The sequence below is a fragment of the Fusarium redolens genome (assembly GCF_020744475.1).
Source record: "Fusarium redolens strain MPI-CAGE-AT-0023 chromosome Unknown BKA55scaffold_3, whole genome shotgun sequence".
NCBI classification, from domain to species: domain Eukaryota; kingdom Fungi; phylum Ascomycota; class Sordariomycetes; order Hypocreales; family Nectriaceae; genus Fusarium; species Fusarium redolens.
Window position 1 is genome coordinate 1,325,864 of NW_025763666.1, and position 20,314 is coordinate 1,346,177.

The 20,314-nt window shown below is 50.4% G+C and overlaps 6 protein-coding genes across 6 annotated transcripts; 1 reads left to right on the forward strand and 5 right to left on the reverse strand.

The window, feature by feature from the left end:
• Nucleotides 1-658: 658 nt before the first annotated feature.
• Nucleotides 659-2,497, reverse strand: BKA55DRAFT_502045 (uncharacterized protein; the record flags this gene model as incomplete). Its single annotated transcript, XM_046186887.1, has 3 exons — nucleotides 659-1,015; nucleotides 1,069-1,421; nucleotides 1,471-2,497. The coding sequence occupies 3 exons, from the start codon at nucleotides 2,495-2,497 to the stop codon at nucleotides 659-661; spliced, it is 1,737 nt and encodes a 578-aa protein (XP_046053849.1).
• Nucleotides 2,498-3,963: 1,466 nt separating this feature from the next.
• On the reverse strand, nucleotides 3,964-5,191 carry BKA55DRAFT_535064 (putative adipose-regulatory protein-domain-containing protein; the record flags this gene model as incomplete). The annotated part of the gene is made up of 3 exons (XM_046189665.1): nucleotides 3,964-4,897; nucleotides 4,952-5,136; nucleotides 5,189-5,191. The coding sequence occupies 3 exons, from the start codon at nucleotides 5,189-5,191 to the stop codon at nucleotides 3,964-3,966; spliced, it is 1,122 nt and encodes a 373-aa protein (XP_046053850.1).
• Nucleotides 5,192-5,417: 226 nt separating this feature from the next.
• On the reverse strand, nucleotides 5,418-6,034 carry BKA55DRAFT_557882 (SH3 domain-containing protein). Its single transcript, XM_046191838.1, has one exon. The coding sequence runs from the start codon at nucleotides 5,937-5,939 to the stop codon at nucleotides 5,784-5,786; it is 156 nt and encodes a 51-aa protein (XP_046053851.1). The 5' UTR covers nucleotides 5,940-6,034; the 3' UTR covers nucleotides 5,418-5,783.
• A 1,319-nt stretch (nucleotides 6,035-7,353) lies between these two features.
• BKA55DRAFT_235118 (uncharacterized protein) lies at nucleotides 7,354-9,977 on the reverse strand. The gene is made up of 5 exons (XM_046185288.1): nucleotides 9,709-9,977; nucleotides 9,548-9,652; nucleotides 9,208-9,494; nucleotides 7,633-9,153; nucleotides 7,354-7,546 (listed from the first exon to the last, which is right to left on the reverse strand). The coding sequence occupies exons 1-5, from the start codon at nucleotides 9,749-9,751 to the stop codon at nucleotides 7,523-7,525; spliced, it is 1,980 nt and encodes a 659-aa protein (XP_046053852.1). The 5' UTR covers nucleotides 9,752-9,977; the 3' UTR covers nucleotides 7,354-7,522.
• Nucleotides 9,978-10,131: 154 nt separating this feature from the next.
• On the forward strand, nucleotides 10,132-17,735 carry BKA55DRAFT_635847 (CCR4-Not complex component, Not1-domain-containing protein). The gene is made up of 4 exons (XM_046197017.1): nucleotides 10,132-10,860; nucleotides 10,925-11,249; nucleotides 11,305-17,258; nucleotides 17,314-17,735. Exons 1-4 carry the CDS (start codon nucleotides 10,609-10,611, stop codon nucleotides 17,350-17,352), a joined length of 6,570 nt encoding a protein of 2,189 aa, XP_046053853.1. The 5' UTR covers nucleotides 10,132-10,608; the 3' UTR covers nucleotides 17,353-17,735.
• Nucleotides 17,535-18,859, reverse strand: BKA55DRAFT_235129 (uncharacterized protein). Its single transcript, XM_046185289.1, has one exon. It carries the CDS (start codon nucleotides 18,690-18,692, stop codon nucleotides 17,757-17,759), a length of 936 nt encoding a protein of 311 aa, XP_046053854.1. The 5' UTR covers nucleotides 18,693-18,859; the 3' UTR covers nucleotides 17,535-17,756.
• Nucleotides 18,860-20,314: the final 1,455 nt, after the last annotated feature.

Sequence of the window (20,314 nt, forward strand, 5' to 3'; positions counted from 1 at the left end):
GAGAATGACTTATAGCGAAATTGTCATAGTGAGCTTACAAGTTTGTAACAGTACTTACTATCTTGAGAAAATTTAGGGGAATATGACAACACCTGTCTCGTGTATATTGTTAAGGCATTTTCTTCAGTTCGCAAGGATGAAGTTAAAGCAATGCCCTTCTATTCTTCAAGCAACGGTATACCATACAGTTAATCGATTCACCGAACACTGGTTCCTTCTGTTGGCTCAGACTACTCGATTGTAGGACCTTCTAACCTCTAGTAAGTAACCCACCCATGCCTCAGATCAAGAGTTGCTTGTTTTCCTGCACCAAGACATAACCAGGCCGCCTTGATACAACATAAGCCACTTGCTTCCCAAATTCAGAAGCATCCAATACTTCCTTAACCCTCGCCAATACACCACATGAATTTCATAGTGAACATTTTATATCTTGTGCTGTCAACACTCGTATCGGTCAAGGGGTAAACCCTTCGGCCGCAGAACTGGTCCATCAGTCTATCTCGAAGCTGCTAAGGCTGTCCATGTCAACACCCAACGGCTGCTTTATGTTTAGAGCAAGGCCGTTATTTTTTTGTCGTTTTCTTTCGTTATTCAATGAATAGACTTCTTCGGTGAAGTCTATAATATCGATTGAAAATCGAGGATACTGCCATGATCATAGCTCTTCCTCATCCTCAACCTTCGGTTTTTCGGTTTCGATATTGGAGGGTGTTCCTGACCCTGACCCAGATCCCCCAGAAACAGCTGAATCTACCTCTGTTTTCAAGCCAGATCCTGTTGAAAGGTTCAGACCTCCCGATCCGTAATCCACACTGGGTCGGTATTTCTTCAGAGGACTCTGGAAAATTGACTTGCTAGGCGTATCAAGGCCTACAGCGTTTGACAGAAGACTGTTGGCAGGAGATCCCCCTGTGGTAGGCACTTGTGACGTGGATTCACTGGCTGCGGTCGGGGTTTGCGACAATTCCGGTGTGGTCAAGCTGTCTGGGTCTGCAGAATGCGCCCTCTTAAGCTACATCATATCGTCAGTTCAAATATTCTGAAAGATACAACCTCGGAACTTACGTGAATACGATCCACACCCTCAGCAAGTTCGCCCTGGAATTTGACGTCTTCTGGCGCAAGTTTGGCGTTCACATCTTTTGCGTACACTTCCTCCATCTTGCCCAGGTTCTCGTCGTCCTCTTCATCATCATCATCGCTATCATCGGCGATGTTTCCATTGCTCTTCTTTCTAGCCTTGCGTCGTCTCGAGGCTTCGGTAGCCTGGTCGCGGAAAGCAGAGAAGCCGACAGTGCCACCAGCCTTGAGAGGTCCGAGGCTGGAAAAGTCGAGTTGGCCCGACCTCCGTTTGGCTGATCCTGGTGTTGTCTGAGGATTCTTTGAGGACTGTAGAACGCCAATCTTTTGCAATTGTCCTGCGATGTGCGTTAGTGTACGATTCTCAAAACGCCCGAGAATACTCACGCTCTCCTCGGTAAAAGAAGGTAAAGACAGCATAGGGCTTGTCTGGACCGTCAATGCCCGTGACCGTCTGTGTACTGATAGTCTTCGGATCAAGAGTCTTGGGCTTCGCGAAACTTGTTGTGTGTTCAACGTCGGCGTCGATGCCATTGCCTTCCTTAGAGCCCATGTCATCTTCGTCGCCGTCATGAGCACCGAACTGGGGTGAGTATTCACCCTTCTTGATTTCGCCTGAGGCAAGTACACGGAACATAGCCACCTTGATCTGCCCAGTCGCCTCAGGGGGTTCGTCGTCGTCGTCGGACCATGAATCGGAGTCATCCACGACAGCCTCAATAGGAGACTTGTCGTCAGCACCATAGCGTAGTGTGTCCCTCCGACCTGTAGATCCCTGTTCCACGTCGGCGCTGGCGTTTCCTTCCATGGCCCGTTGTCGTCGGCGGCGTTTCTCAAACTTTTGGCGACGCTTCTCTAGCTTCTCAGCTGCATCATGACCTTGTAGGTCCAAGCCGTTGAGCCAGCGCTCGAGGCCAACCTCGCGGAATAGAAATTCCCGTTCGGCCAGACCGCCACCTTCAGAGTCTGGAACCTGAACCCAGCGACTGTTGACCCATGTTTCCTCACCTGGTCGCAGGAGAGTAGCAACTTCCTCCTTTGCTCGACCGTCGAAGTAAATGTAGGCAGCGATGGTCTCGTTTTCGGAGTTGGTCATGGGGATGTAGGGGTTCACAACGCCAGAGGACTTGTTCCGATCGCCGGTGTTCAGACCGCCGACGAACTGAGGCTTCGGGTAGGGGTTATCATCACTGCACTTCGGGGTCGAGTATGGGATAGGCAAGCCGGGGGTAAGAAGGGTAATAGAGATGGCGAATTTTGCAGGCTCGGGTTTGTTTGACTCAGCGAGCTGAGGTTGGGGTACAGGAATGTAGGTACTGATTCTTGAGAGACGAGATTGCTTCTGCATGCCATACTCTGGCAGCGGGGCAGAGTTCGCATGAATGCTGACCGCAATGCCCTTGAAGCAGGGCATCGTGACGGTATGTGGTGTGCTGGGGTTGGTGGCTGGTGTATGTATATAGGTTCGAGGTGAGGGGAGGCAGAGAGAAGTTGATCACGGCGGTAGTTGTGTAAGACTTGACCGTGACGTCTCTTCCCGTCTCCGTCTACGTCTAGGCTCGTTGAAGGCTGGGCGAAGGCGAAGGCAAAGCTTGGGAGGCGCAAAGAATGAACAGCAGAAGCAGTCGGTTGCTCGCTCGCAGGTGCTAGACACAGCACATGCGGTCAGGTCGGTGTACTCTGCTCAGTTTAGGCCTCGTCGTGATTATCGGGTTCAGAGTTGATTCGGGAGACGTCGAGAGGAACAAGCGGGCGGGCGGGCGGTGGAGGGAATCTCAGTAGTTGGCCCGCAATGAGTCCAGGTAAATCGAGCTAGTAATAGCGGTCGGTACGTAGCGGTAGCGGTAGCGGCACGATTGCTGTCAGGTACCTTACCTTACCAGGTAACTTGGGGGTGGTCGGGGATGGCAAGGTGAGGTGGGATGTGGATTGTGGTGGAGACGTCGAGTTGTTCAGTGATTGAGAGCCATGTCTCTCTAGTCTGAGATGTGAAAAGGCGAGAATTTACACAAAATAGAACGAACAGTCGATGAATGCTAGTGACGCCAGGCGGTGTTGTTGAGTTACACTACGCTAACTTGGGTAGTGAAGAATGATGCTCAGCGCGTTTGATTGTTGGCAACAGAAAGAAGGTGGAGGGAGGGGCTCTGAGAAATGGTTCAGCCAGAGCAGAGCATGGGTGTTCCCTAAGGTGCCCAGTTACAATGGGGGGTCACGACAGCCCAGGCCCAGCCAGACCCAGCCAGAGTGAGTGTGGAGGGAGGGGTTGAACGCATCCATGTGCACTGAAGAATTAGTGAATTTCCGGAAGACTTCGATTACCACTCAAATGTGCCTAGGGACTGGAAACAATTAGTATGAGACAGAGAATCTCTTTCATTGAGTTTTCAAACGAAGTCTGGATCCTACTGAACCTTTCGGTTGATATCATGAGACTTTCAACCGTCGTCAATGGTGGATGCCAAAGATACATCAACAAACGGTGAAAGTGAATCGCCCGCTTTAAATACGCATCAAAGCTTTAAACCCATTAGCTGTCGGTAGCCAGGCAAACGACTTGTCAAACGACTTGTAAATTACAATGAATTCCTTATCATGACGGGGGAGAATAGAACTACGGATATGCACGTTGCTAATCTCCAAAGCGTTCTTTGATAGCCAAACCCTACCAACTATGAGCTCGTCATCGAATTACAACCAACTTGGCATGCATATCGGATCAGCATAGTCTAACTTATAAGGCAGTTTCCCCTGCATAAACACCAAATTCTCAGCTGACAACACATTCTTATTCTAGTACTGCATATCATAAGCCACGGGTATCTGCTTCCACTCACTACACTCAGTCTCTAAATTAAGGCTTCGCAAAACTCCTCTCCTCTACAATTTATTACGTGACGTTCGCCTTCGAATGCTTGAAATTCCCTCCTCACTATAACTCGTTCCGATACCCGAATCCTTGTGTTGCACATCGTCGTCGTCATCGTCAAAACTTCCCTCATCTTCATCATCAGCGTCGGCTCCTGCTCGAGGAATTTCCGATAAAGGTTGTTCAGGATCCGCTTCAGGTTTGATTTCGGGCTCGTACTTGAGGGGTTGCTGTCTCCCGTATGTCGGAAAGGTCTCTGCGCGATCTGTGTCCTCATCCTCATACTCATATCGTTCTGCCTCAAGCCTCTTGGTCTTGTCATCAGCATCTCCAGGCGGTGACCCTGAAGCGACACTCCAAAGTCCCCAGGCGACACCCATAAAAACAACTTCAAACGCCCAAAATACAAGGGTCAAGGCGATGAATGTCGAGATGCGATAGTGAACCATCATCCACCGGAGACCGCGAAGCTGAGCTGTAAGCTGCAGGTAGGCATGGTAAATCTGAATGGTCTGGCCCGCTTCTACCTCCACGTACGCCGACTTTGGGAGATCTGAGACTTTTGAGAACAAAACTCGCTCGGCCAACGGGATGATCATCGAGTTCGTGCTTGAACCTGGTGTGAATAAATGGTAAAGCAGAAACAGCACGCGAGACGCAACCGATACCAATGGGTCCACGTAAGGAAATAAAGCAGGTCTGCGTGAAGTGAATAGTACATTGGCCCCTTCAAATCCTTGGTGTAGCGATGCGTGACGTTCCGCCACAGCATGCAACCCAGCGTCAGCTTGCGAGTCGAGCATGTGCAGGCTAATCATGAAGTTGCCGCGCTCCACGTTTGGGTTCGAGCGAGGCATTGCTAAAATCAAAGACACATCGTATTCTTGCTGCGTCTTCATCGGTGGAATTTGAAGAGAGGCGATTCCATACGGGTTAATTCCAGAGCTATAACAATTCTATCAGTCAGGCGAGCATCATACACAACACCAGATTACCCACCCATATTGGAGGTGTAATGGCAAAGTGACGACCTCATGGGGTAAGAAATTCTGGAAAAAGAGCAATGAAGCAATGGCAGCCGTGCAAAAGAGGGTTGCCGCTGTCGAAACGAGGAGTACGGTGTTAACGACAGCTCGCTGAACGGGCTTAGACGTGACAACACGGGCAGTTTCTTGTAGGGTTTCCTGGTGAAGCAAAGTCAGTCGCGTATAAATAACGAGTAGCAGAATAACTAACCATGCTATGATGCTTCAGATCAATTAGTTCATTAATATAGAAGACGCGGGTATGAGTATGAGCTAGGGAGTCACAATTTGTGAAATTGAAGGGAATAGAGGTCAAAGGGAGTGAGTGAGAGACATGTGAAGGCGACAAGCTACAGTCAGCTTTGGAGCTCTGGGGGCTTCAACGTCATAATTCGGTACGTACCCACCTTAGGGAAGATGGAGGGTATCCAACTTCACCAGCTCAAGCAATTGGATCATGAAGGATAATTTCGACACATTAATCCCAAGAGTATCTAAGTAATATTTTAATAGCATATACTGGCAGTGGTTCTCACTTCCGTGAGTGATATAGAAGAATAGCCGTTTCAATCTTTCCCAATAATCGTGACACAAATAAAAAACCAAAAATAGCCTGAAGCAACAACAAGACCAGCGTTTCCATGCCAATCTGCTGTACAAGATAACAGCATAACGAAAGGTATAAATCAAGTCGTGAACCAATTTCGCCAGAGCCCTTTTCCTGCCGAAAACCTAACCTACAATTCAAATCATTCCGCAAGAAAGATCTCAATAATCATCCATCAAGTCGCTCATATCATAGGAGTCTAACACGCCGCAAGGTAATTGCTTGGGACCAGCCCGACACTTCCGTCTCCGCCGTGGACTTCAGCCTCCCACCATCCATCATCTTGGTGACGGAGGACCGCAAGATAATCACCCTTGCCAAAGCTCAACTCCTCGGGAATGGCTGCTTGATACATGTACAATGCGCGTGCTGTAAGAAGTCATGTTAGTATCTTTCAGTTTTCAATACTGGCTAATCAAAGGCTTACCATAATGCAGAATTGCTCTGCCATCTCCGGTATACAGCCGAGACGGATCAGCAACGCTCTGACTACGTTGACGGGTACTACCATCGTCATAGTAGCTCATGGCCCTAGAAGCAGGGCGGCTGCCTCGACTCCTCTGAGAACCGTACGGATCATCGACCGGTGCGAGCTGAACTGCCATGTCGCTACCTGCATAGCTGCTTCCAGGACGATTCTGCTGGGCATAAGGTGAAGGAGAAGGCCCGCGACTAGCAGCCTGCTGAGGTGACTGGGGATAGTACCCCTGAGCAGAGCCATGCTTCTGTGGTGAGCTCATGACGGAGGGAGAGCGTTGACTGGCAGCGTAAGGGTTGGGCGATACTGATCTGTAGCTCATGTTGTCGTTCATAGGTGGCTGTGGAGACACACTACGAGCTGGTGCTGGCGAGGTTGCTCTGGGCATATCGGAGCCTCTGGTGCCAGGTCGGGAACCAGGCGACGATCCGTAAATACCAGATCCGCCACGAGACATGTCACTTCCCCTTGTGCCTGGTCGCGAAATAGGAATTCCACGAGTGTCCGATCGAGGCATCTCACTTGCTTTGGTTCCCGAGCGTGCTACAGGTGGTGTACTATAGGCACCAGTCTCTCCTCTGCCCATTTCAGTGCCTCGAGTGCCTGGTCGAGGCATGGACGCTGAGCTATAGCTTCCAGGCTCGCCGCGTCCATTATCGGTGGCTCTAGTAGTCTGTCGTGACACAGGGGAAGCACTGTAACTACCAGACTCGCCCCTGCCATGGTTAGTGGTCCGAGTTGCCGGTCGTGAAGCACTTGGTGGAACACTCTGGTTCGGGGATGGCTCAGATCGCCTTGTTTCGGTTGCTCGAGTGTTGGTCCTTGAAGCCGTACTATTGAAGCCTCCTGGCGAACCACCTCCATTCTCAAACATGCTTCGTGTCTGTGTGGTAGCCTTCTTGGTCGCTTCCTTCATTGCCCTTGAAGTGACAGCGGGTGGTGGGACACCCAGGCGTGAAACCGGGGTTTGGTATGATGGCGGCGGTGTTCCTCTCTTTGCCGCCGCAACATCCGGGTTCACAGGAGTCGGGGCTGTTCGAGAGGCTGAGGCTTGTCTTGAAGCAGCTTCTGATGCTGGCGCCGGAGTAGCAAGGCCAGAATAGTGATCAGCGGACATTCTCATTGACGACTGCTTGCCTAACGTGACACCTTTCAGCTCCGCAAGGGCCAGAGCGATTGGGTCTGTTTCATCAGGTGTCTGTTCAGTGGCAGCTCCCGGTTTCTTCTTTGTGTCAGGGGTAGATACAGGGAAGACGTTCTGTCCAACTCCCAGAGCCAAACTGGCATTGGCGTCGATAGGTTCAGGACTCTGTGTACGTTCTTGGGTGGCAACATTGCTTGACTGCTGTGTTTGTAACTGTGGTCTGCGAACGGGACTACCAGAGTTTTGCGTGCTCGATGCATGCCATGTGTTTCTGTTTGACTGTTGAAGATCCTTGTTGCTCTTGCGTCTGAAGGGACTATGATTCTTTAAGAACCCACCACTCTTCTTCTTAGCAACTAGCTTAACTGGGCTTGGACCATTGCTGGCAGCGGGAGCAGGAGCGGGGGTGGGAGCGGGAGCACTGACTGGCGCCGGAGCAGGAGCTGGTGCCGGTGCAGGTGCAGGTGCAGATGCTGATACTGGCGCTGGTGCTTGAGTTGGTACTGGGTCTGACTTTATAGGATCTTGTTTGACGGGTGAGGTCTTGCCGCTCGGTGGTTCTACACTAGAGAACGAGTTGGGGTTCGAATAATCACTATGTGAGTCTCTGCTTGAAGGTCGAGCAGATGTCACCTGCGAACTCTGGTCTGAGATGGGGCTGGGCCCAGTCCTGCATAGCATCGTCATGCCATCCAGGGGGTAAGGGTCGTGTGGCACCGCTGCAACAGCGCCATGCTGATTGGCATCATACGACATATGACCCGCAGGTTGTTGACGACGATACGGGTCCTCCATTGGTCGCCGTATTTCCAGAGATGTCCTTGTATCCATTGTTTGCCTTGCATCAGCACTTGGTCGAGACTGCATCGAAGGCCGAACTTCCCCAGAGTGGCGCATTTCTAAAGACGGCCTTGGATCGTGCTGTCGCGTATCTGGATGTCGCATATTTGAATGTCTCATATCCCCAGATCTGCTATCTGCGGTTCTCATTTCCAGAGGCCTCATCTGCTGTTGCATGTGGTGCCCTGTATGGTGAGCAACCTGCTGGGAAGGTTGCTGACGCTGAGGAGAGTACTGGTGCTGGGGATGATGCTGCAGCTGCGAGGGGTGCTGAAGCTGAGAGTGATGCTGCAATTGGGAGGGATGCTGTTGTTGGGGAGCATATTGCAGTTGAGAGGGGTGTTGCATCTGAGAAGGACGCTGTATCTGCTGTTGACGCTGTTGAGGAGGCGCCTGGATCTGCTGAGGCTGAGGCTTTTGGGTGCCGATTTGGAGTATCTCGTCAGGGGGCAGCGTCGCCGGCTTCTGGGTTGGAAGGTCACGTTTGCTTGGAGCAACTTCTCTGTGCGCCAGGTCGTTGGCCAGAGCAGAATTTGGATCATGATGCGACTCAAATGTCGAAGGTTGAGGAGATGACGAGCGGAAAGCAGGGTTGATGCTGCGAGGAAATTGGGCGACAGAATAGTTGTCGTCCTCTGATGTATCAGATTGGTTATCCGTCACATCTCCGCGACAGAAGTTGATATACTTGGGAGCGTCTGGGATCTCCTGACCGGTTCCCTTTTCTGTAATGAAAGTGATGATGTCCTTTTCCACATCCATAACCTCCAATGAGAGTCGGATCTTTTCGCACGACGAATCGTCACTAACGCAAACTGTGGAGGCGATATTGGCAAACGTCCACAGGCTACTCTTGGTGAAGTCGAGTCGCTCTTCCTCCAAATCTTGGAATTTGTCGGCGGCCGACTTCCACTCTCTGTTCCATCTTGCTGTCGTGTCTTCAAGTGCTTTGACTGCATTCTCATACTCCGTATTGGAAGTTGCGAGGCTGATCTGTGTCTTTTCGAGTTTGGCTTTGTTACGTCGTTCTTCTTGGCCCATGACCATGTGGCCTTGGGCAAGATAGCCCTTGATCTTCAAGCACTCTTGCTCATACTTGTCTCGTGTCTAGAACCGAAGTCAGCTTGCATGATGGTGGAGAGTAGAGAAGAGTAGTCTAACCTTATTGACCTGCTGTGTCTGCTGCATCTTGACCTTCAACAGCTTTTCGACGGTGTTCTGAATAATCTTTCGTCGCTCCTTCATTCCGCCAGCAAAGGCGGCGAGTGGTTCCTCAAGCTCTGACTTCATTTCTGCGCCAATAAGTTGGTGCTGCTTGGCCATCTGTTCGACTTCGCCTCGGACGGTATCCAACGATGTCTTCAATGTACCAGACTCCTGCGATCCTAAGGCTTTGCGGCTCAGGTTCAACAATTTGCGGGAATATTCCTCTTCAATCGACGCTCGAGCTGTAGCGCATTCAGTTAGATAGACTTCTGTCAACAACTTCACTTGTACGCACCGCCATAGAATGCTCGTAGTTCATCGCATGTTGTCTTGGCCGCAGTCATGCGACTCAGCAGGGGCGCCACGCCAGCATCTTCCTTGCCCCAGAAGTTATTTGCGACTGCGGTATCAGGTATCAGTCAAAGAAACATCAAGCTATCGTCAAAGTTTGCTCACAAGACAGCGCAACGGCTGGAGTTTCAACCGTTGATGCGGGCATGATGCCCAAGCGTATTCAATTTCAAATGTCAAGACAGATGGACGTTATGTTGTTTCCAACGAATATGAATGATTAAGGACCAGCCTGAGTCGCACTACTCTCCACACTAAGCATGGAGGAAGCGAGACAAGAAGGATATCTGGTATGTAGCCCTTTCAATGATGATAAAGGGAGTAATGTACGGTGAAGTGAGAGCTAGCTGTATTGTTTTGGTGGCGTGTAGCTGTTGGCACGACAACAAAGGGAGCACTGACCACAGGCGTAACAAGGAAACCTTGGAACGATTCACAACCCAGAGGCACGTGATGCGGGTACAGGCAGTGTGGATCCTCTCGACGTATCGGGATTTGCCGTTCTCAAGGGCCTTGTCATTTTCAGTTACAGTACCTTGTCCTCCAAACCCAACATCGACCACCACCACCACCTTGTGTACAGACGTTCTTGACGATATCGATACTTGCATCACCACGCGCCATAAATATTTCGGGTCTCGTTGGCTTATTTGACGCCGAATCGCTTCGGACCACCCCCCACCCTCTCAGTTTGTAGCGTTTTCGGCGCCCTCCCTACGACGAACGCCGAGTACGACACGTACCTCCAACTCCACCTTCAAGTCGAGTCAGGCTCACGAGTTCCTCTCTGGTCGACTACCGTTGCACGATCGCGCAATCTCTGCAACGTCTTGACGACCGCTGTTCGCAGCTTCATCGTGCCGCTCCCCCATGTAGGCATCTTATATACCGACTCATCCTCCTTCACACTTCCCCGCTCGCTCGTTTTCTGAGCCCTCCGGCCTGCCACCACAACGAAAGCAGGCGATCAATCATCTCATCTCCCTCCGCCGCGAATATACCTCCATGGTCCCACCACCTCGAGCGGGATCATTTTCGCCCAATCCTGCGCAGATACTACAGACGGGTGCGAGCCATTCTCCTCACCCATCGCAGGCCGCCATTCTCAGTGCTGGCGCAAGCCCAAGCGCCAGCAGTCCAACGGGCACTAATTCCCTGACCAAGATCGTCGTGGCCCAGGTCTATCTTCTGCTCAGTACTATTAAGGAGGATAAGGACCGTGCTAAGTGGGAGCTACAGGTTGACCAATTGAAGAAGGTTTGGCTATTACTATTGCTGCTGCACAAGCCCCAAGTTTGCTGACAATGCATCTTCTTCACAGCTCATCGATGAACACGGAATGGAAGTGTTTACTAAGTATTTCACCCGGCTCGTTGCCGGCAATGCGCCCCAGATATTCCCAGGCCTCAATAGGCCCGGCACAAGCCCGAACAACTATCACATTCTTGTTGCCGAGATGCAGAAGATCTCACACGATCCCAATCAAGCAAGTAAGATTGCTGAATCAATCGAGAGTGCCACAGAGGACATCTTCCGCGACTTTGATCTTTCGACCTTTATGGAACATTTCAAGCTCGATGCATTGGAGAAGACCATATTAGCTCTAGCCTTTAAGCTCACTTCTCGAGCAGATTTGAAGACTAAAGGTTGGTTCATACCATTACGAAGTTTGTACCGTTGAATATTCTAATATCAAGGCAGCCGACGCTATATTATCTACTAACTTCCCTTCGTTCATCGATATTCTTTCTCGATTTGACCTCGACGCCCATGCCGACCTGACCCCCTCTTTCATCGCCCTGATTCTGGACCGGTTTCTACAATATCATCCTCCGAGCTTTAATGCTTCTTCTATGCGCGAATTGGAAACACGTGTCATCAACCGATGGATCGATCAGACTCCCGAGCGTACACCGCCGTCCGAAATACTCGCGGCCCTCGACTTGAGTCGAGTGCTGGCTGATAGGCCTTTCAATGGGCTGGTTCGATATATCCAAAAGACGGGCATCGAATTCACCAGGGACGAGGAAACGTGTGTTTCTTATTTACAGAACCGCCCTAGTAGCTTGCAATTGGGCCCCGAACAGGTTTCAGCTGCGATGACCTTCACGGCCATCAGTCAAAGCCCACAGCAAGATACTGGTGTTTTGGTTGCTGCCCTCAGGAGAGTCCTACCGAAATCATTCGACTGGATGGAGGTGATCATTCTGTTCGACCAACCATCGGCTCGTGTTTCTTCTCAGCAGTTCCTTCGACTTTATCAAGCGTTCTTGCCAATTGCACAGGACTCAAAGTCTGGCTTGATAGTGGATATTCAAAGGCTATGGGGCGGCGTTTGGAGGAATCCAGAGGCTCAGCTCTCTTTTGTTAGTGCCTATGCCTCTTTAACTCCCGATCAGCTGGACGCGACGACAATTCCCGGGCTCCAGCGCAGTATTACTATTGAGGAATACGCCAACTCCCCTGAGAATGTACAAGAGCGAGCAATTGTCGCCGTCAAGCATCCGTTGATATCCGTCGCCGCGCTGTCCTCGATCTTCAATGTTGCGCTCAGTTCGATGTTAGCGTCAACGAGTATCGAGGCTAAGAGGCTCTTCCAAGAAGTGGTAGTCCCGAATCTGGACATCTTCCTAGTTTCCGCCTTCGAAGTCCCTCGGCAGCATTGGGCTCCAATGGCTGTAGAAACACTCAGTTCTTTGTTCGAAAATTTCCTTTATAAGCGTTCGCCCCAATACGACTTCGTTCTGGATAGTGTCTGGAGGAAGGACAAGAACTGGGTCGTTCAGCGCTTGGTAGACACCCATGCTGTCAAGCCGATGGACCTTCCGGTCATTCTCGAGCACGCTGTAAAGCATAACTGGCTTGACACGCTGGTATACCAGTCAAATGGATTCGGAGTTGATTTAGCTGCTCTGGCCCATGCTGAAGGATATTTGGATCTGTCCAAGTGGGCACGGTTCAATGCTGAGCGGAGTGAAGAAATGTATAGCACTCTGCTTCAGTTCTTGATGATAAAGGCAAACTTGGAGAGTCAGTTTCAGCGAGGAAATTCTGACGATTCTTCTGTTAAGAATACAACGACTCTCCAAGTTCGTACCGTATCAGCGCTCCTGCGAATCCTCGAGGATTTTTCGCCAAGTCCGCCTCGGCCAGAATTGATCCTGGTTCAGCGCGCTTGCATTATTGCTTACCCCCGACTGATCAACTACGGCGAAGGTTACGACGACATCATCGATGCCAATGGAAGGGAGGGGAATCTCCTGTCTCCGACCGCCAATATCAGAATGGAGGAACACTACAAGAAGATGTATAGTGATGAAGTACAGGTTCGCAATATCGTCGAAGTCTTAGATCGCTATAAGCATTCCAGGGATCCTCTGGATCAAGATGTTTTCGCATGTATGATCCATGGACTCTTCGACGAGTATTCTCACTATGCCGACTATCCGCTGGAAGCTCTGGCAACAACCGCAGTTCTATTTGGTGGCATAATCTCGCATAAACTTGTTTCAAATTTGCCTCTCCAAATTGGACTGGGCATGATTCTGGAAGCTGTCAGAGACCATTCTCCTGATGAACCCATGTACAAGTTTGGCCTCCAGGCACTGATGCAGTTGTTCATTCGTTTCCGAGAATGGCCTGCCTTCTGCAGACAGCTATGCCAAATTCCTGGGCTCCATAACACGGAAGTTTTTAAGAAGGCAGAAGAGGTCGTTCGTGAACACGAAGAAGAGATGGCCCGTGGGCGTAACGGCGCTGGAACACCTCATGGACTAGGATTTCAAAGTGACGGTTTCCCTAATGGAAATTCTGATGAACTGGCCAATGTTGAGCGTCAAGCACCTGCGTTTGCTTCTCTGAATGTCGACCCGCCAGCTACTGACGTTGAGTTTGAAGATCCTGACGAGGGTGCTCAGGACAAGGTACAGTTCGTTCTCAACAATATCACCGAAGGCACACTACAGGCCATGTGTCAAGAACTTCGAGAGACTATGGAACGCCGACATCAACAATGGTTTGCTAGTCATCTTGTTGAGGAGCGCGCCAAGATGCAGCCAAACTACCACCATGTTTATCTCGAGCTGGTTAAGCTGTTTGAAGACAAGGCTCTTTGGAGTGAGGTCCTGAGGGAGACTTACATCAGCGTGTGTCGAATGCTGAACTCGGAGGCGACAATGCAAAACTCAACGGAAAGAACTCACCTTAAAAATCTTGGAGGCTGGCTAGGTCTTCTAACTCTGGCACGAGATCGGCCCATCAAACACAAGAATATTGCCTTCAAGCAGCTCTTGATTGAGGCGCATGATACGAAACGACTCATCGTTGTTATCCCATTCGTCTGCAAAGTTCTGACTCAAGGCGCTACATCAGCCGTTTTCAGGCCCCCGAATCCATGGCTTATGGATATCATTCATTTGCTGATCGAGCTTTATCATCATGCTGAGCTGAAACTCAATCTCAAGTTTGAGATTGAGGTCTTGTGCAAGGGTTTGAACCTCGATCACAGGAGCATCGAACCTTCTGGCGAAATTCTGAACCGACCCGTCATTGAAGAACCGGCAGAGACCCTCCCCACTGAACAACTGGACGCTTTTGAGAATCTATCTCTCAATGGCATCGGGTCCGGTGTGGGTGCTGGACTCTCACCTCAGGCTCTTGCGCCAACCATTCCTGACCTTGGTCCCTTGATTACTATCCCCCCAACTAATGAGATGGTTGTCAGTACTACTCGTCTTCATGAGATTGTTCGCACGGCCCTCAGCCGTGCTCTGCAAGATATAATCCAGCCTGTCGTTGATCGCTCCGTTACAATTGCCGCCATATCTACGCAGCAGATGATACACAAGGACTTTGCCATAGAACCTGACGAGAATCGTGTACGAAACTCTGCTATTAGCATGGTAAAAGCCACCGCCGGTAGCCTTGCTCTCGTTACGTCCAAGGAACCCCTTCGCGCCAATTTCACCAACTACATGCGAAACCTCTCGACTGATCTCTCTCAAGGACTCCCCGAGGGCACAATTATTATGTGTGTTAACTCTAACCTAGACCTGGCCTGCAACATCATCGAGAAGCAGGCTGAGGAAAGGGCTGTCCCTGAAATTGAGGACATGATCGAATCTGAGCTTGAGGCTCGTCGACGACATCGCCTTCAAAGACCCAATGATCCTTACTTCGACTCAAGCCTCAGCCGGTGGGCCATGGCTATCCCCAATCCGTATAAGTTATCGCCGAATGTTAACGGCCTCAACCCTGAGCAGATGGCCATCTACGAAGACTTCGCCAGGCAACCACGAAGCGCCACGCTTCCCACACCTTCGCATGGCCCGTCAGCATCCGATGCGACCAGGTCTTTGGCCAACGAGGTGTTACAGGATCAATTTAGTTCTATCCCCAATATTCCGACTCCTGCAGAGACTCCCTCAATTCAGCAGCATTTGGGTGCTCAGATGCAGCCCTATGCACCCCCTCATACCGGTGCTAATGCAATGACTAACGGTAGATCACCCGGCTTCCAGATGGATGTTCGTAATCTAGCCGAGCGGGTCAATAAACTACTTCAGGAACTCATGAGGGTGGCCACCGAGTCTCCCCATGAACATTTCCTGGACTTACCGCGACCATCCCCTCTTGTCGACGTTGTTGATGCGCTCGTCCAGCACATCATCAAGACCTCACAGAGCCATGAAGATTTTTCCATATATGCTGCGGAACAAATCATTCAGCTCATCTTCTCACAGGTTGACGACAACTTGGCTCTCGAGAGCTTGATTCATGTTTTGGAGACACTTAGAAAGATCGCTGGTCCTGTTCTCAACAGTCGTGTTCGAACTCTCTTCAGCCAGCAGCCCGGCTCGACCTTCTTAAGTCTACCTCTGCTCGCAGCCTTGGTTCGGACGGATCTTTTGGATTGGAGGAACATCGATCTGGCTATGTCGAAAGCACTGCAGGTCCGCAAGGAGGGATCTCTCGACTTTTTGGAGCACCTACTCGACCTCACGCTGCTCGACTCCCGCCCGATCGCTTTGTATGCCGACTTCGCCCTGACGCTGGACGCAGCATGGTCATGGATCTCGGACGACCCCGATTCTGCCCCTGGGCAACGGATCAAGTCAAAGCTCACCAACTCCGGTATGACACGCCCGACTCAGGCTGACAGTCAAGCTCTCCAACACGAGCAAATAGAATATGTTTTCGACGAATGGATCCATCTTTGCCGCAACCATAATGCCTCTGAGAAGGCTGTCACGGCGTTCGTGCAGCAGCTGCACGCTAAAGGGGTTTTGCAAAACAGGGATGACCTATTCGTCTTCATCCGCGTCACTATCGACCTGTCGGTTGAGCGTTTCGATTATATTGTGCACAGTGGTTCTCTTGCCGATGCCTATGTCATGGTCGATGCTCTCGCCAAGCTCATTGCAACATTTATCGGCATGGGCTTTGAGCCAACATCTACTCGCCCCGCATTTATCGACTCGGTGCTTTCACTTATTGAGCTCATTCTTGTCAACCACCATGTCAAGCGCGGAGAGCAGCTGAGCCAGCGTGTTTTTTTCAGATTGCTCTCCATGCTCTTTTACGAGATTCAGGGCATTTCAGAGAGCCTGCCTGAAGATGAGCGCCGTGACATTCTTCTGAGGATTGCCCGCCGACTCTTCAAGATCAACCCCTTATATGTTCCCGGTTTTGTCTATGGTTGGATGTCTCTTGTTCAGCACCGTGCTTTCATGCCAGCAATTCTGCAACTGCCCAACGGTGCTGGCTGGGGCCCCTTTTCTGACCTGCTCTGCCAGTTACTCGACACTCTCGGGGATCAGTTGAAGGTATTCGAGGTTTCCAACGTTGCCAAAGACATTTACCGCGCTTGCTTCAAGCTGCTCGTCATTCTGCAGCACGACTTCCCCGAATTCGTCGTGGCCAATCATGCCAAGCTCTGCTCTAGCATTCCACCTCATTGCACACAGCTTATCAACGCTGTGCTGGCTGCCAATCCCCAGCAGAGTCCTAGGTTCAACGAACTTGGTGGTAAGATTCAGTTCGACGAGATGCGCCTTTTTGCCGGTCTTATGAATGAGGCCAGCGTAACACTTCAGTCTCGCAGTCTTCTGAAAGTTCTAGACCAAGCACTTCAGAGGGGACCAAATGAAGACATCGTTGCTAACATCACCCATGCCATGACACATGACACTCCCAAGGCATCTACTTACGGCCATGTGCCTGTCGTCGCCAACACCAGCGTGATTGACGCTGTTGTTCTCTATATCGGACATCGTGCTGTAGAGAAGGCAGCACAAACTGGCACAGACTTGTCTCTGACTGGTGACGAGAATGAAGTGTCACTTCTTTCTCTGATCATTCATGAACTCCCGGCCGAGGCCAGATATTACATCCTTGTCAGCCTTGTCAACCAACTTCGATATCCCAGCGCCCACACTGCCTTCTTCAGTCAGGCACTCCTTTCTATCTTTGCCAAGGATCTCGGCGATCCTGAGGAAGATGAATTCCGTGAGGACATCACCCGAGTGCTGCTTGAGCGACTGGTTAGTTTCTGGCCTCAGCCATGGGGTCTGTTGTACACTGTTGTGGAGCTTGTCAAGAACGAAGACAAGTATGGGTTCTTTAAGCTTCCTTTCATCGATGACGAGAATCATGAGGTCAGTCAAATCTTCTATTGCTCTCTCACGGACCCGACACTAACATCATCTTAAGGTTGCCAAGAAGTTTGCAGACGTGCTTCAACGAGCATAAGTTGCAGATCGTATAGTCACACCGCGATGGGATGAATAGGACTGGGTAAAACGTCACAAGGAGGAATTTATAGGAGAAACGTACCTTATTATCGGCGGAACTCTTGGTTTTTGACGGTGCATCATTGTGAGAGAGGCACGGGGCGTTGGGTCCAAAAAGAATTCAGAATTATAGAGGCGCAAGTGTTACTACGGCCCTGGGCAGCCTCGTCTGGGGGGCGAGGATGTCTCCAGGCCAATATCACATTGCAGTACTGTACGATAGTTGTTACGATGTTGTCGGAAGAACATACCAGGCGCATGATTGGTTTTGGAGTATTGCACCTTTGGTTAAATACGTGATAACAATTGGGACCTGGGTTTATAGAGCAGTTGGGAACATGCAATATATGCAATCTCTCTCGATTAGACCGTGACATGGCCACGCATCACTGGAGTAGCTGTTCCTGAGAGCTTGACCGTGGCGATCTTGGACTCTTTTACATCAACGTCAACTACAATATTACTCTCCCTGCCCATCTCAACACCCTGGTCAATCTCATATCTGAAGCCGTGATCACCTAGGCTCGACTGTTGAAGTGAGAGATAGCTAGAGAGCGCGCTCGCAGCACTACCCGTAGCGGGATCTTCCATGGATGCTTCCATCATTCTCGAGCGGATGAAATAAACGGTTATGCCGTCTTCTTCACGCTGGCCATTGATGACATAGTAGTACTTCAACAAGAGGCCGTTTTGCCAGCCATCATCAAGAAGTTCGCCAACAGACAAGTTTACCCCGCTCATCTGAACCTTGGCCAGATGCTCGAGATCCGGGAGTTTGATGAGAGCAAAGGTCATGCCATTGACGATACTAAATAGCGGGGCCTGGAGCTCGGATTCGCGTATCGCAGGGTCCTGGGATATTTGGGCAGCCACCGGGGCAGTCAGATCGGCCAGGGTCTTTCGGTGACGACGAACATTGTGCGGGATAGCAGCTTGGATATAACCAGGGCGGGTCTGCGTGAGGGCAATTGGGCCTGCCTTGGTAACGACGGTATTAATGCCGTGGGGGATGAGGGTAACAGCGGCGCCGATAGTTGGGTGCCCAGCAAAGGGGATCTCTGTAGCGACTGTAAAAATGTCGATCACTCGGCGGGTGACATCACTGTCGACATCGGTATCAGGACGGGGTTCGTGGATAAAGACGGTTTCTGATAAATTGAATTCGAGGGCAATTCTTTGTTTCTGCTCTTGCGTAGGCTTTGGTATATTTCTATCTGCGGGAATCGTAACAACGGCAAGGGGATTTCCTCGATATCGAGTCTTTGTGAAGACGTCGAGAGTAACAAAGGGAAGCTCCATGGTTAAGCTTTGGTGGCTTTCAGCTGTGAATTAGCTTCAGTAGGACCAAGCAGATCTGATAGATTAGGTAGGAAGTAGACACAGGGAGAGTCGACGGCCTGAGCTTATGAATCTCGATAGCGAGAGCTTGCTTTGGTGGTTGGTGAAAGTATGACGATAATGGAGAGGGAAGATTGTGGTGGGGTGGGGTCAATTGACAGGATGGAAAAGTAAAAACTGACTCAGGGCTCTCTCAGGTGAGTTTGAGTTTACGAGTCCGAGTGTAGGGTAGTCTCTTTGTCAAGTCACGCCCACCTTTCGGTGGATAGGCGGTCTTCGGCATACCCTTTGCACTTAGGTAAGGCACAAGTCTAACGAAGCGTGAAGCGGAGCAAAGACGGGGATCTTTAATTGACCAATCATATAATAAGGATTCCTTAGCGTTGTCCTCGACCTGCCCGACAGGACGGCTGCGGCGGCCTGAGGCAAGGAGTACGAGGTACTTAGTGGTCGGTTGGCTGCGAGGCGCCAAGACACAAAGAGTTCGACGAACGACGGGACTTGCAAGGAAATAGGAGAGGGAGGCATTTCGTAGGTTGGTTTTCGAGCGATCTACAGCCTAAGTCTTACCATGACTTCATGGCGGAGAGGACATGAGCAGGGTAGATCAAGGAATATAGAGGCAGACTTTGAGCTTGAAGAACAAACGTAGTCACATACTTGACTTACAGTACAAGGTGACCAGCAACTGCAACACCGCAGGTCAAGCAAATCCATCGAACGATGTTGAACAGGGAATTAACCCGGTCACTGCTGTGATCAAGAGAAGAAGAAGCTTGGGCAAGGTCTAGGCGTAAGTGGAGAGCATCCATGTTAGCGGCAGACGCTTGTCGCAGCTGGCGCCGCAAGGGGCAGAGCTAGAGATGCATCATTGGATGATCCACCTCGTGGCATGCAGCTCTGTAGTGACATTCAACCGTTCTCTTCCCTTCAGTCAGGTCAGTGTAGGGTAAATCCACATGGTGATCCTCGAAAGATTGGATGATCAGGAGGCGACTCCTGCATTTTAAGGATGACGCAGCAGCAGCACGCTGAGGTACTGGAATTTTTAGTGGTGGATAATAAATGGATGCTCTGTAAGTCGTGTAAGAGAATTGGATGGAGGTTGGTGGTGGGATCTGACCCGATCTGGTTCAGGGGGTTGAGTAGCCCGAGAGGCATTGAGTGAGGTGAGGTGGTCAAAGTTCCATTTGCAAGGGTAGGATATCGCAATCGAGTGTCGGTAATCAAGATCAATGGCATAGTGAACATGGGATTCTGACAAATAAAGCAAAACTCAGACTTCGTATTGCTGCGTAACATTACTTGTTCTCGCTCACTTACAGAGAGAGTCCACGGCTAATTGCAAATCATGAGAGAAATAAAACCTCAGCCGGCGATAGCGGACTGAAACAAACCCACTGTATCATGGCTGAAAGAGAGACGATGAAATAGAAATATCGCTATTGGCTGTCGAGACCAATACTGTACCTTATTGAAGAGCGTAGTGTCACGTAACTTACACATCGTTTGCTAGCCTTGGACTCGGCCTCAGGCACAGTTATTACCGTCAATTTTAGGAAATAGGTCACTTGTTGAATTGC

Bases quoted from the DNA above. Each gene is read 5' to 3' on its own strand.
- BKA55DRAFT_557882 (XM_046191838.1), bottom strand. From the start codon at position 5,939: ATGTATCAAGCAGCCATTCCCGAGGAGTTGAGCTTTGGCAAGGGTGAT.
- BKA55DRAFT_235118 (XM_046185288.1), bottom strand. From the start codon at position 9,751: ATGCCCGCATCAACGGTTGAAACTCCAGCCGTTGCGCTGTCTT. The intron at 9,653-9,708 runs GTGAGCAAACTT...CTGATACCGCAG, and splicing joins TCCAGCCGTTGCGCTGTCTT to TCGCAAATAACTTCTGGGGC. The intron at 9,154-9,207 runs GTTAGACTACTC...CTTCGGTTCTAG, and splicing joins AGACACAGCAGGTCAATAAG to ACACGAGACAAGTATGAGCA.
- BKA55DRAFT_635847 (XM_046197017.1), top strand. From the start codon at position 10,609: ATGGTCCCACCACCTCGAGCGGGATCATTTTCGCCCAATCCTGCGCAG. The intron at 10,861-10,924 runs GTTTGGCTATTA...TCTTCTTCACAG, and splicing joins AGGTTGACCAATTGAAGAAG to CTCATCGATGAACACGGAAT. The intron at 11,250-11,304 runs GTTGGTTCATAC...ATATCAAGGCAG, and splicing joins AGCAGATTTGAAGACTAAAG to CCGACGCTATATTATCTACT.
- BKA55DRAFT_235129 (XM_046185289.1), bottom strand. From the start codon at position 18,692: ATGGAGCTTCCCTTTGTTACTCTCGACGTCTTCACAAAGACTCGATAT.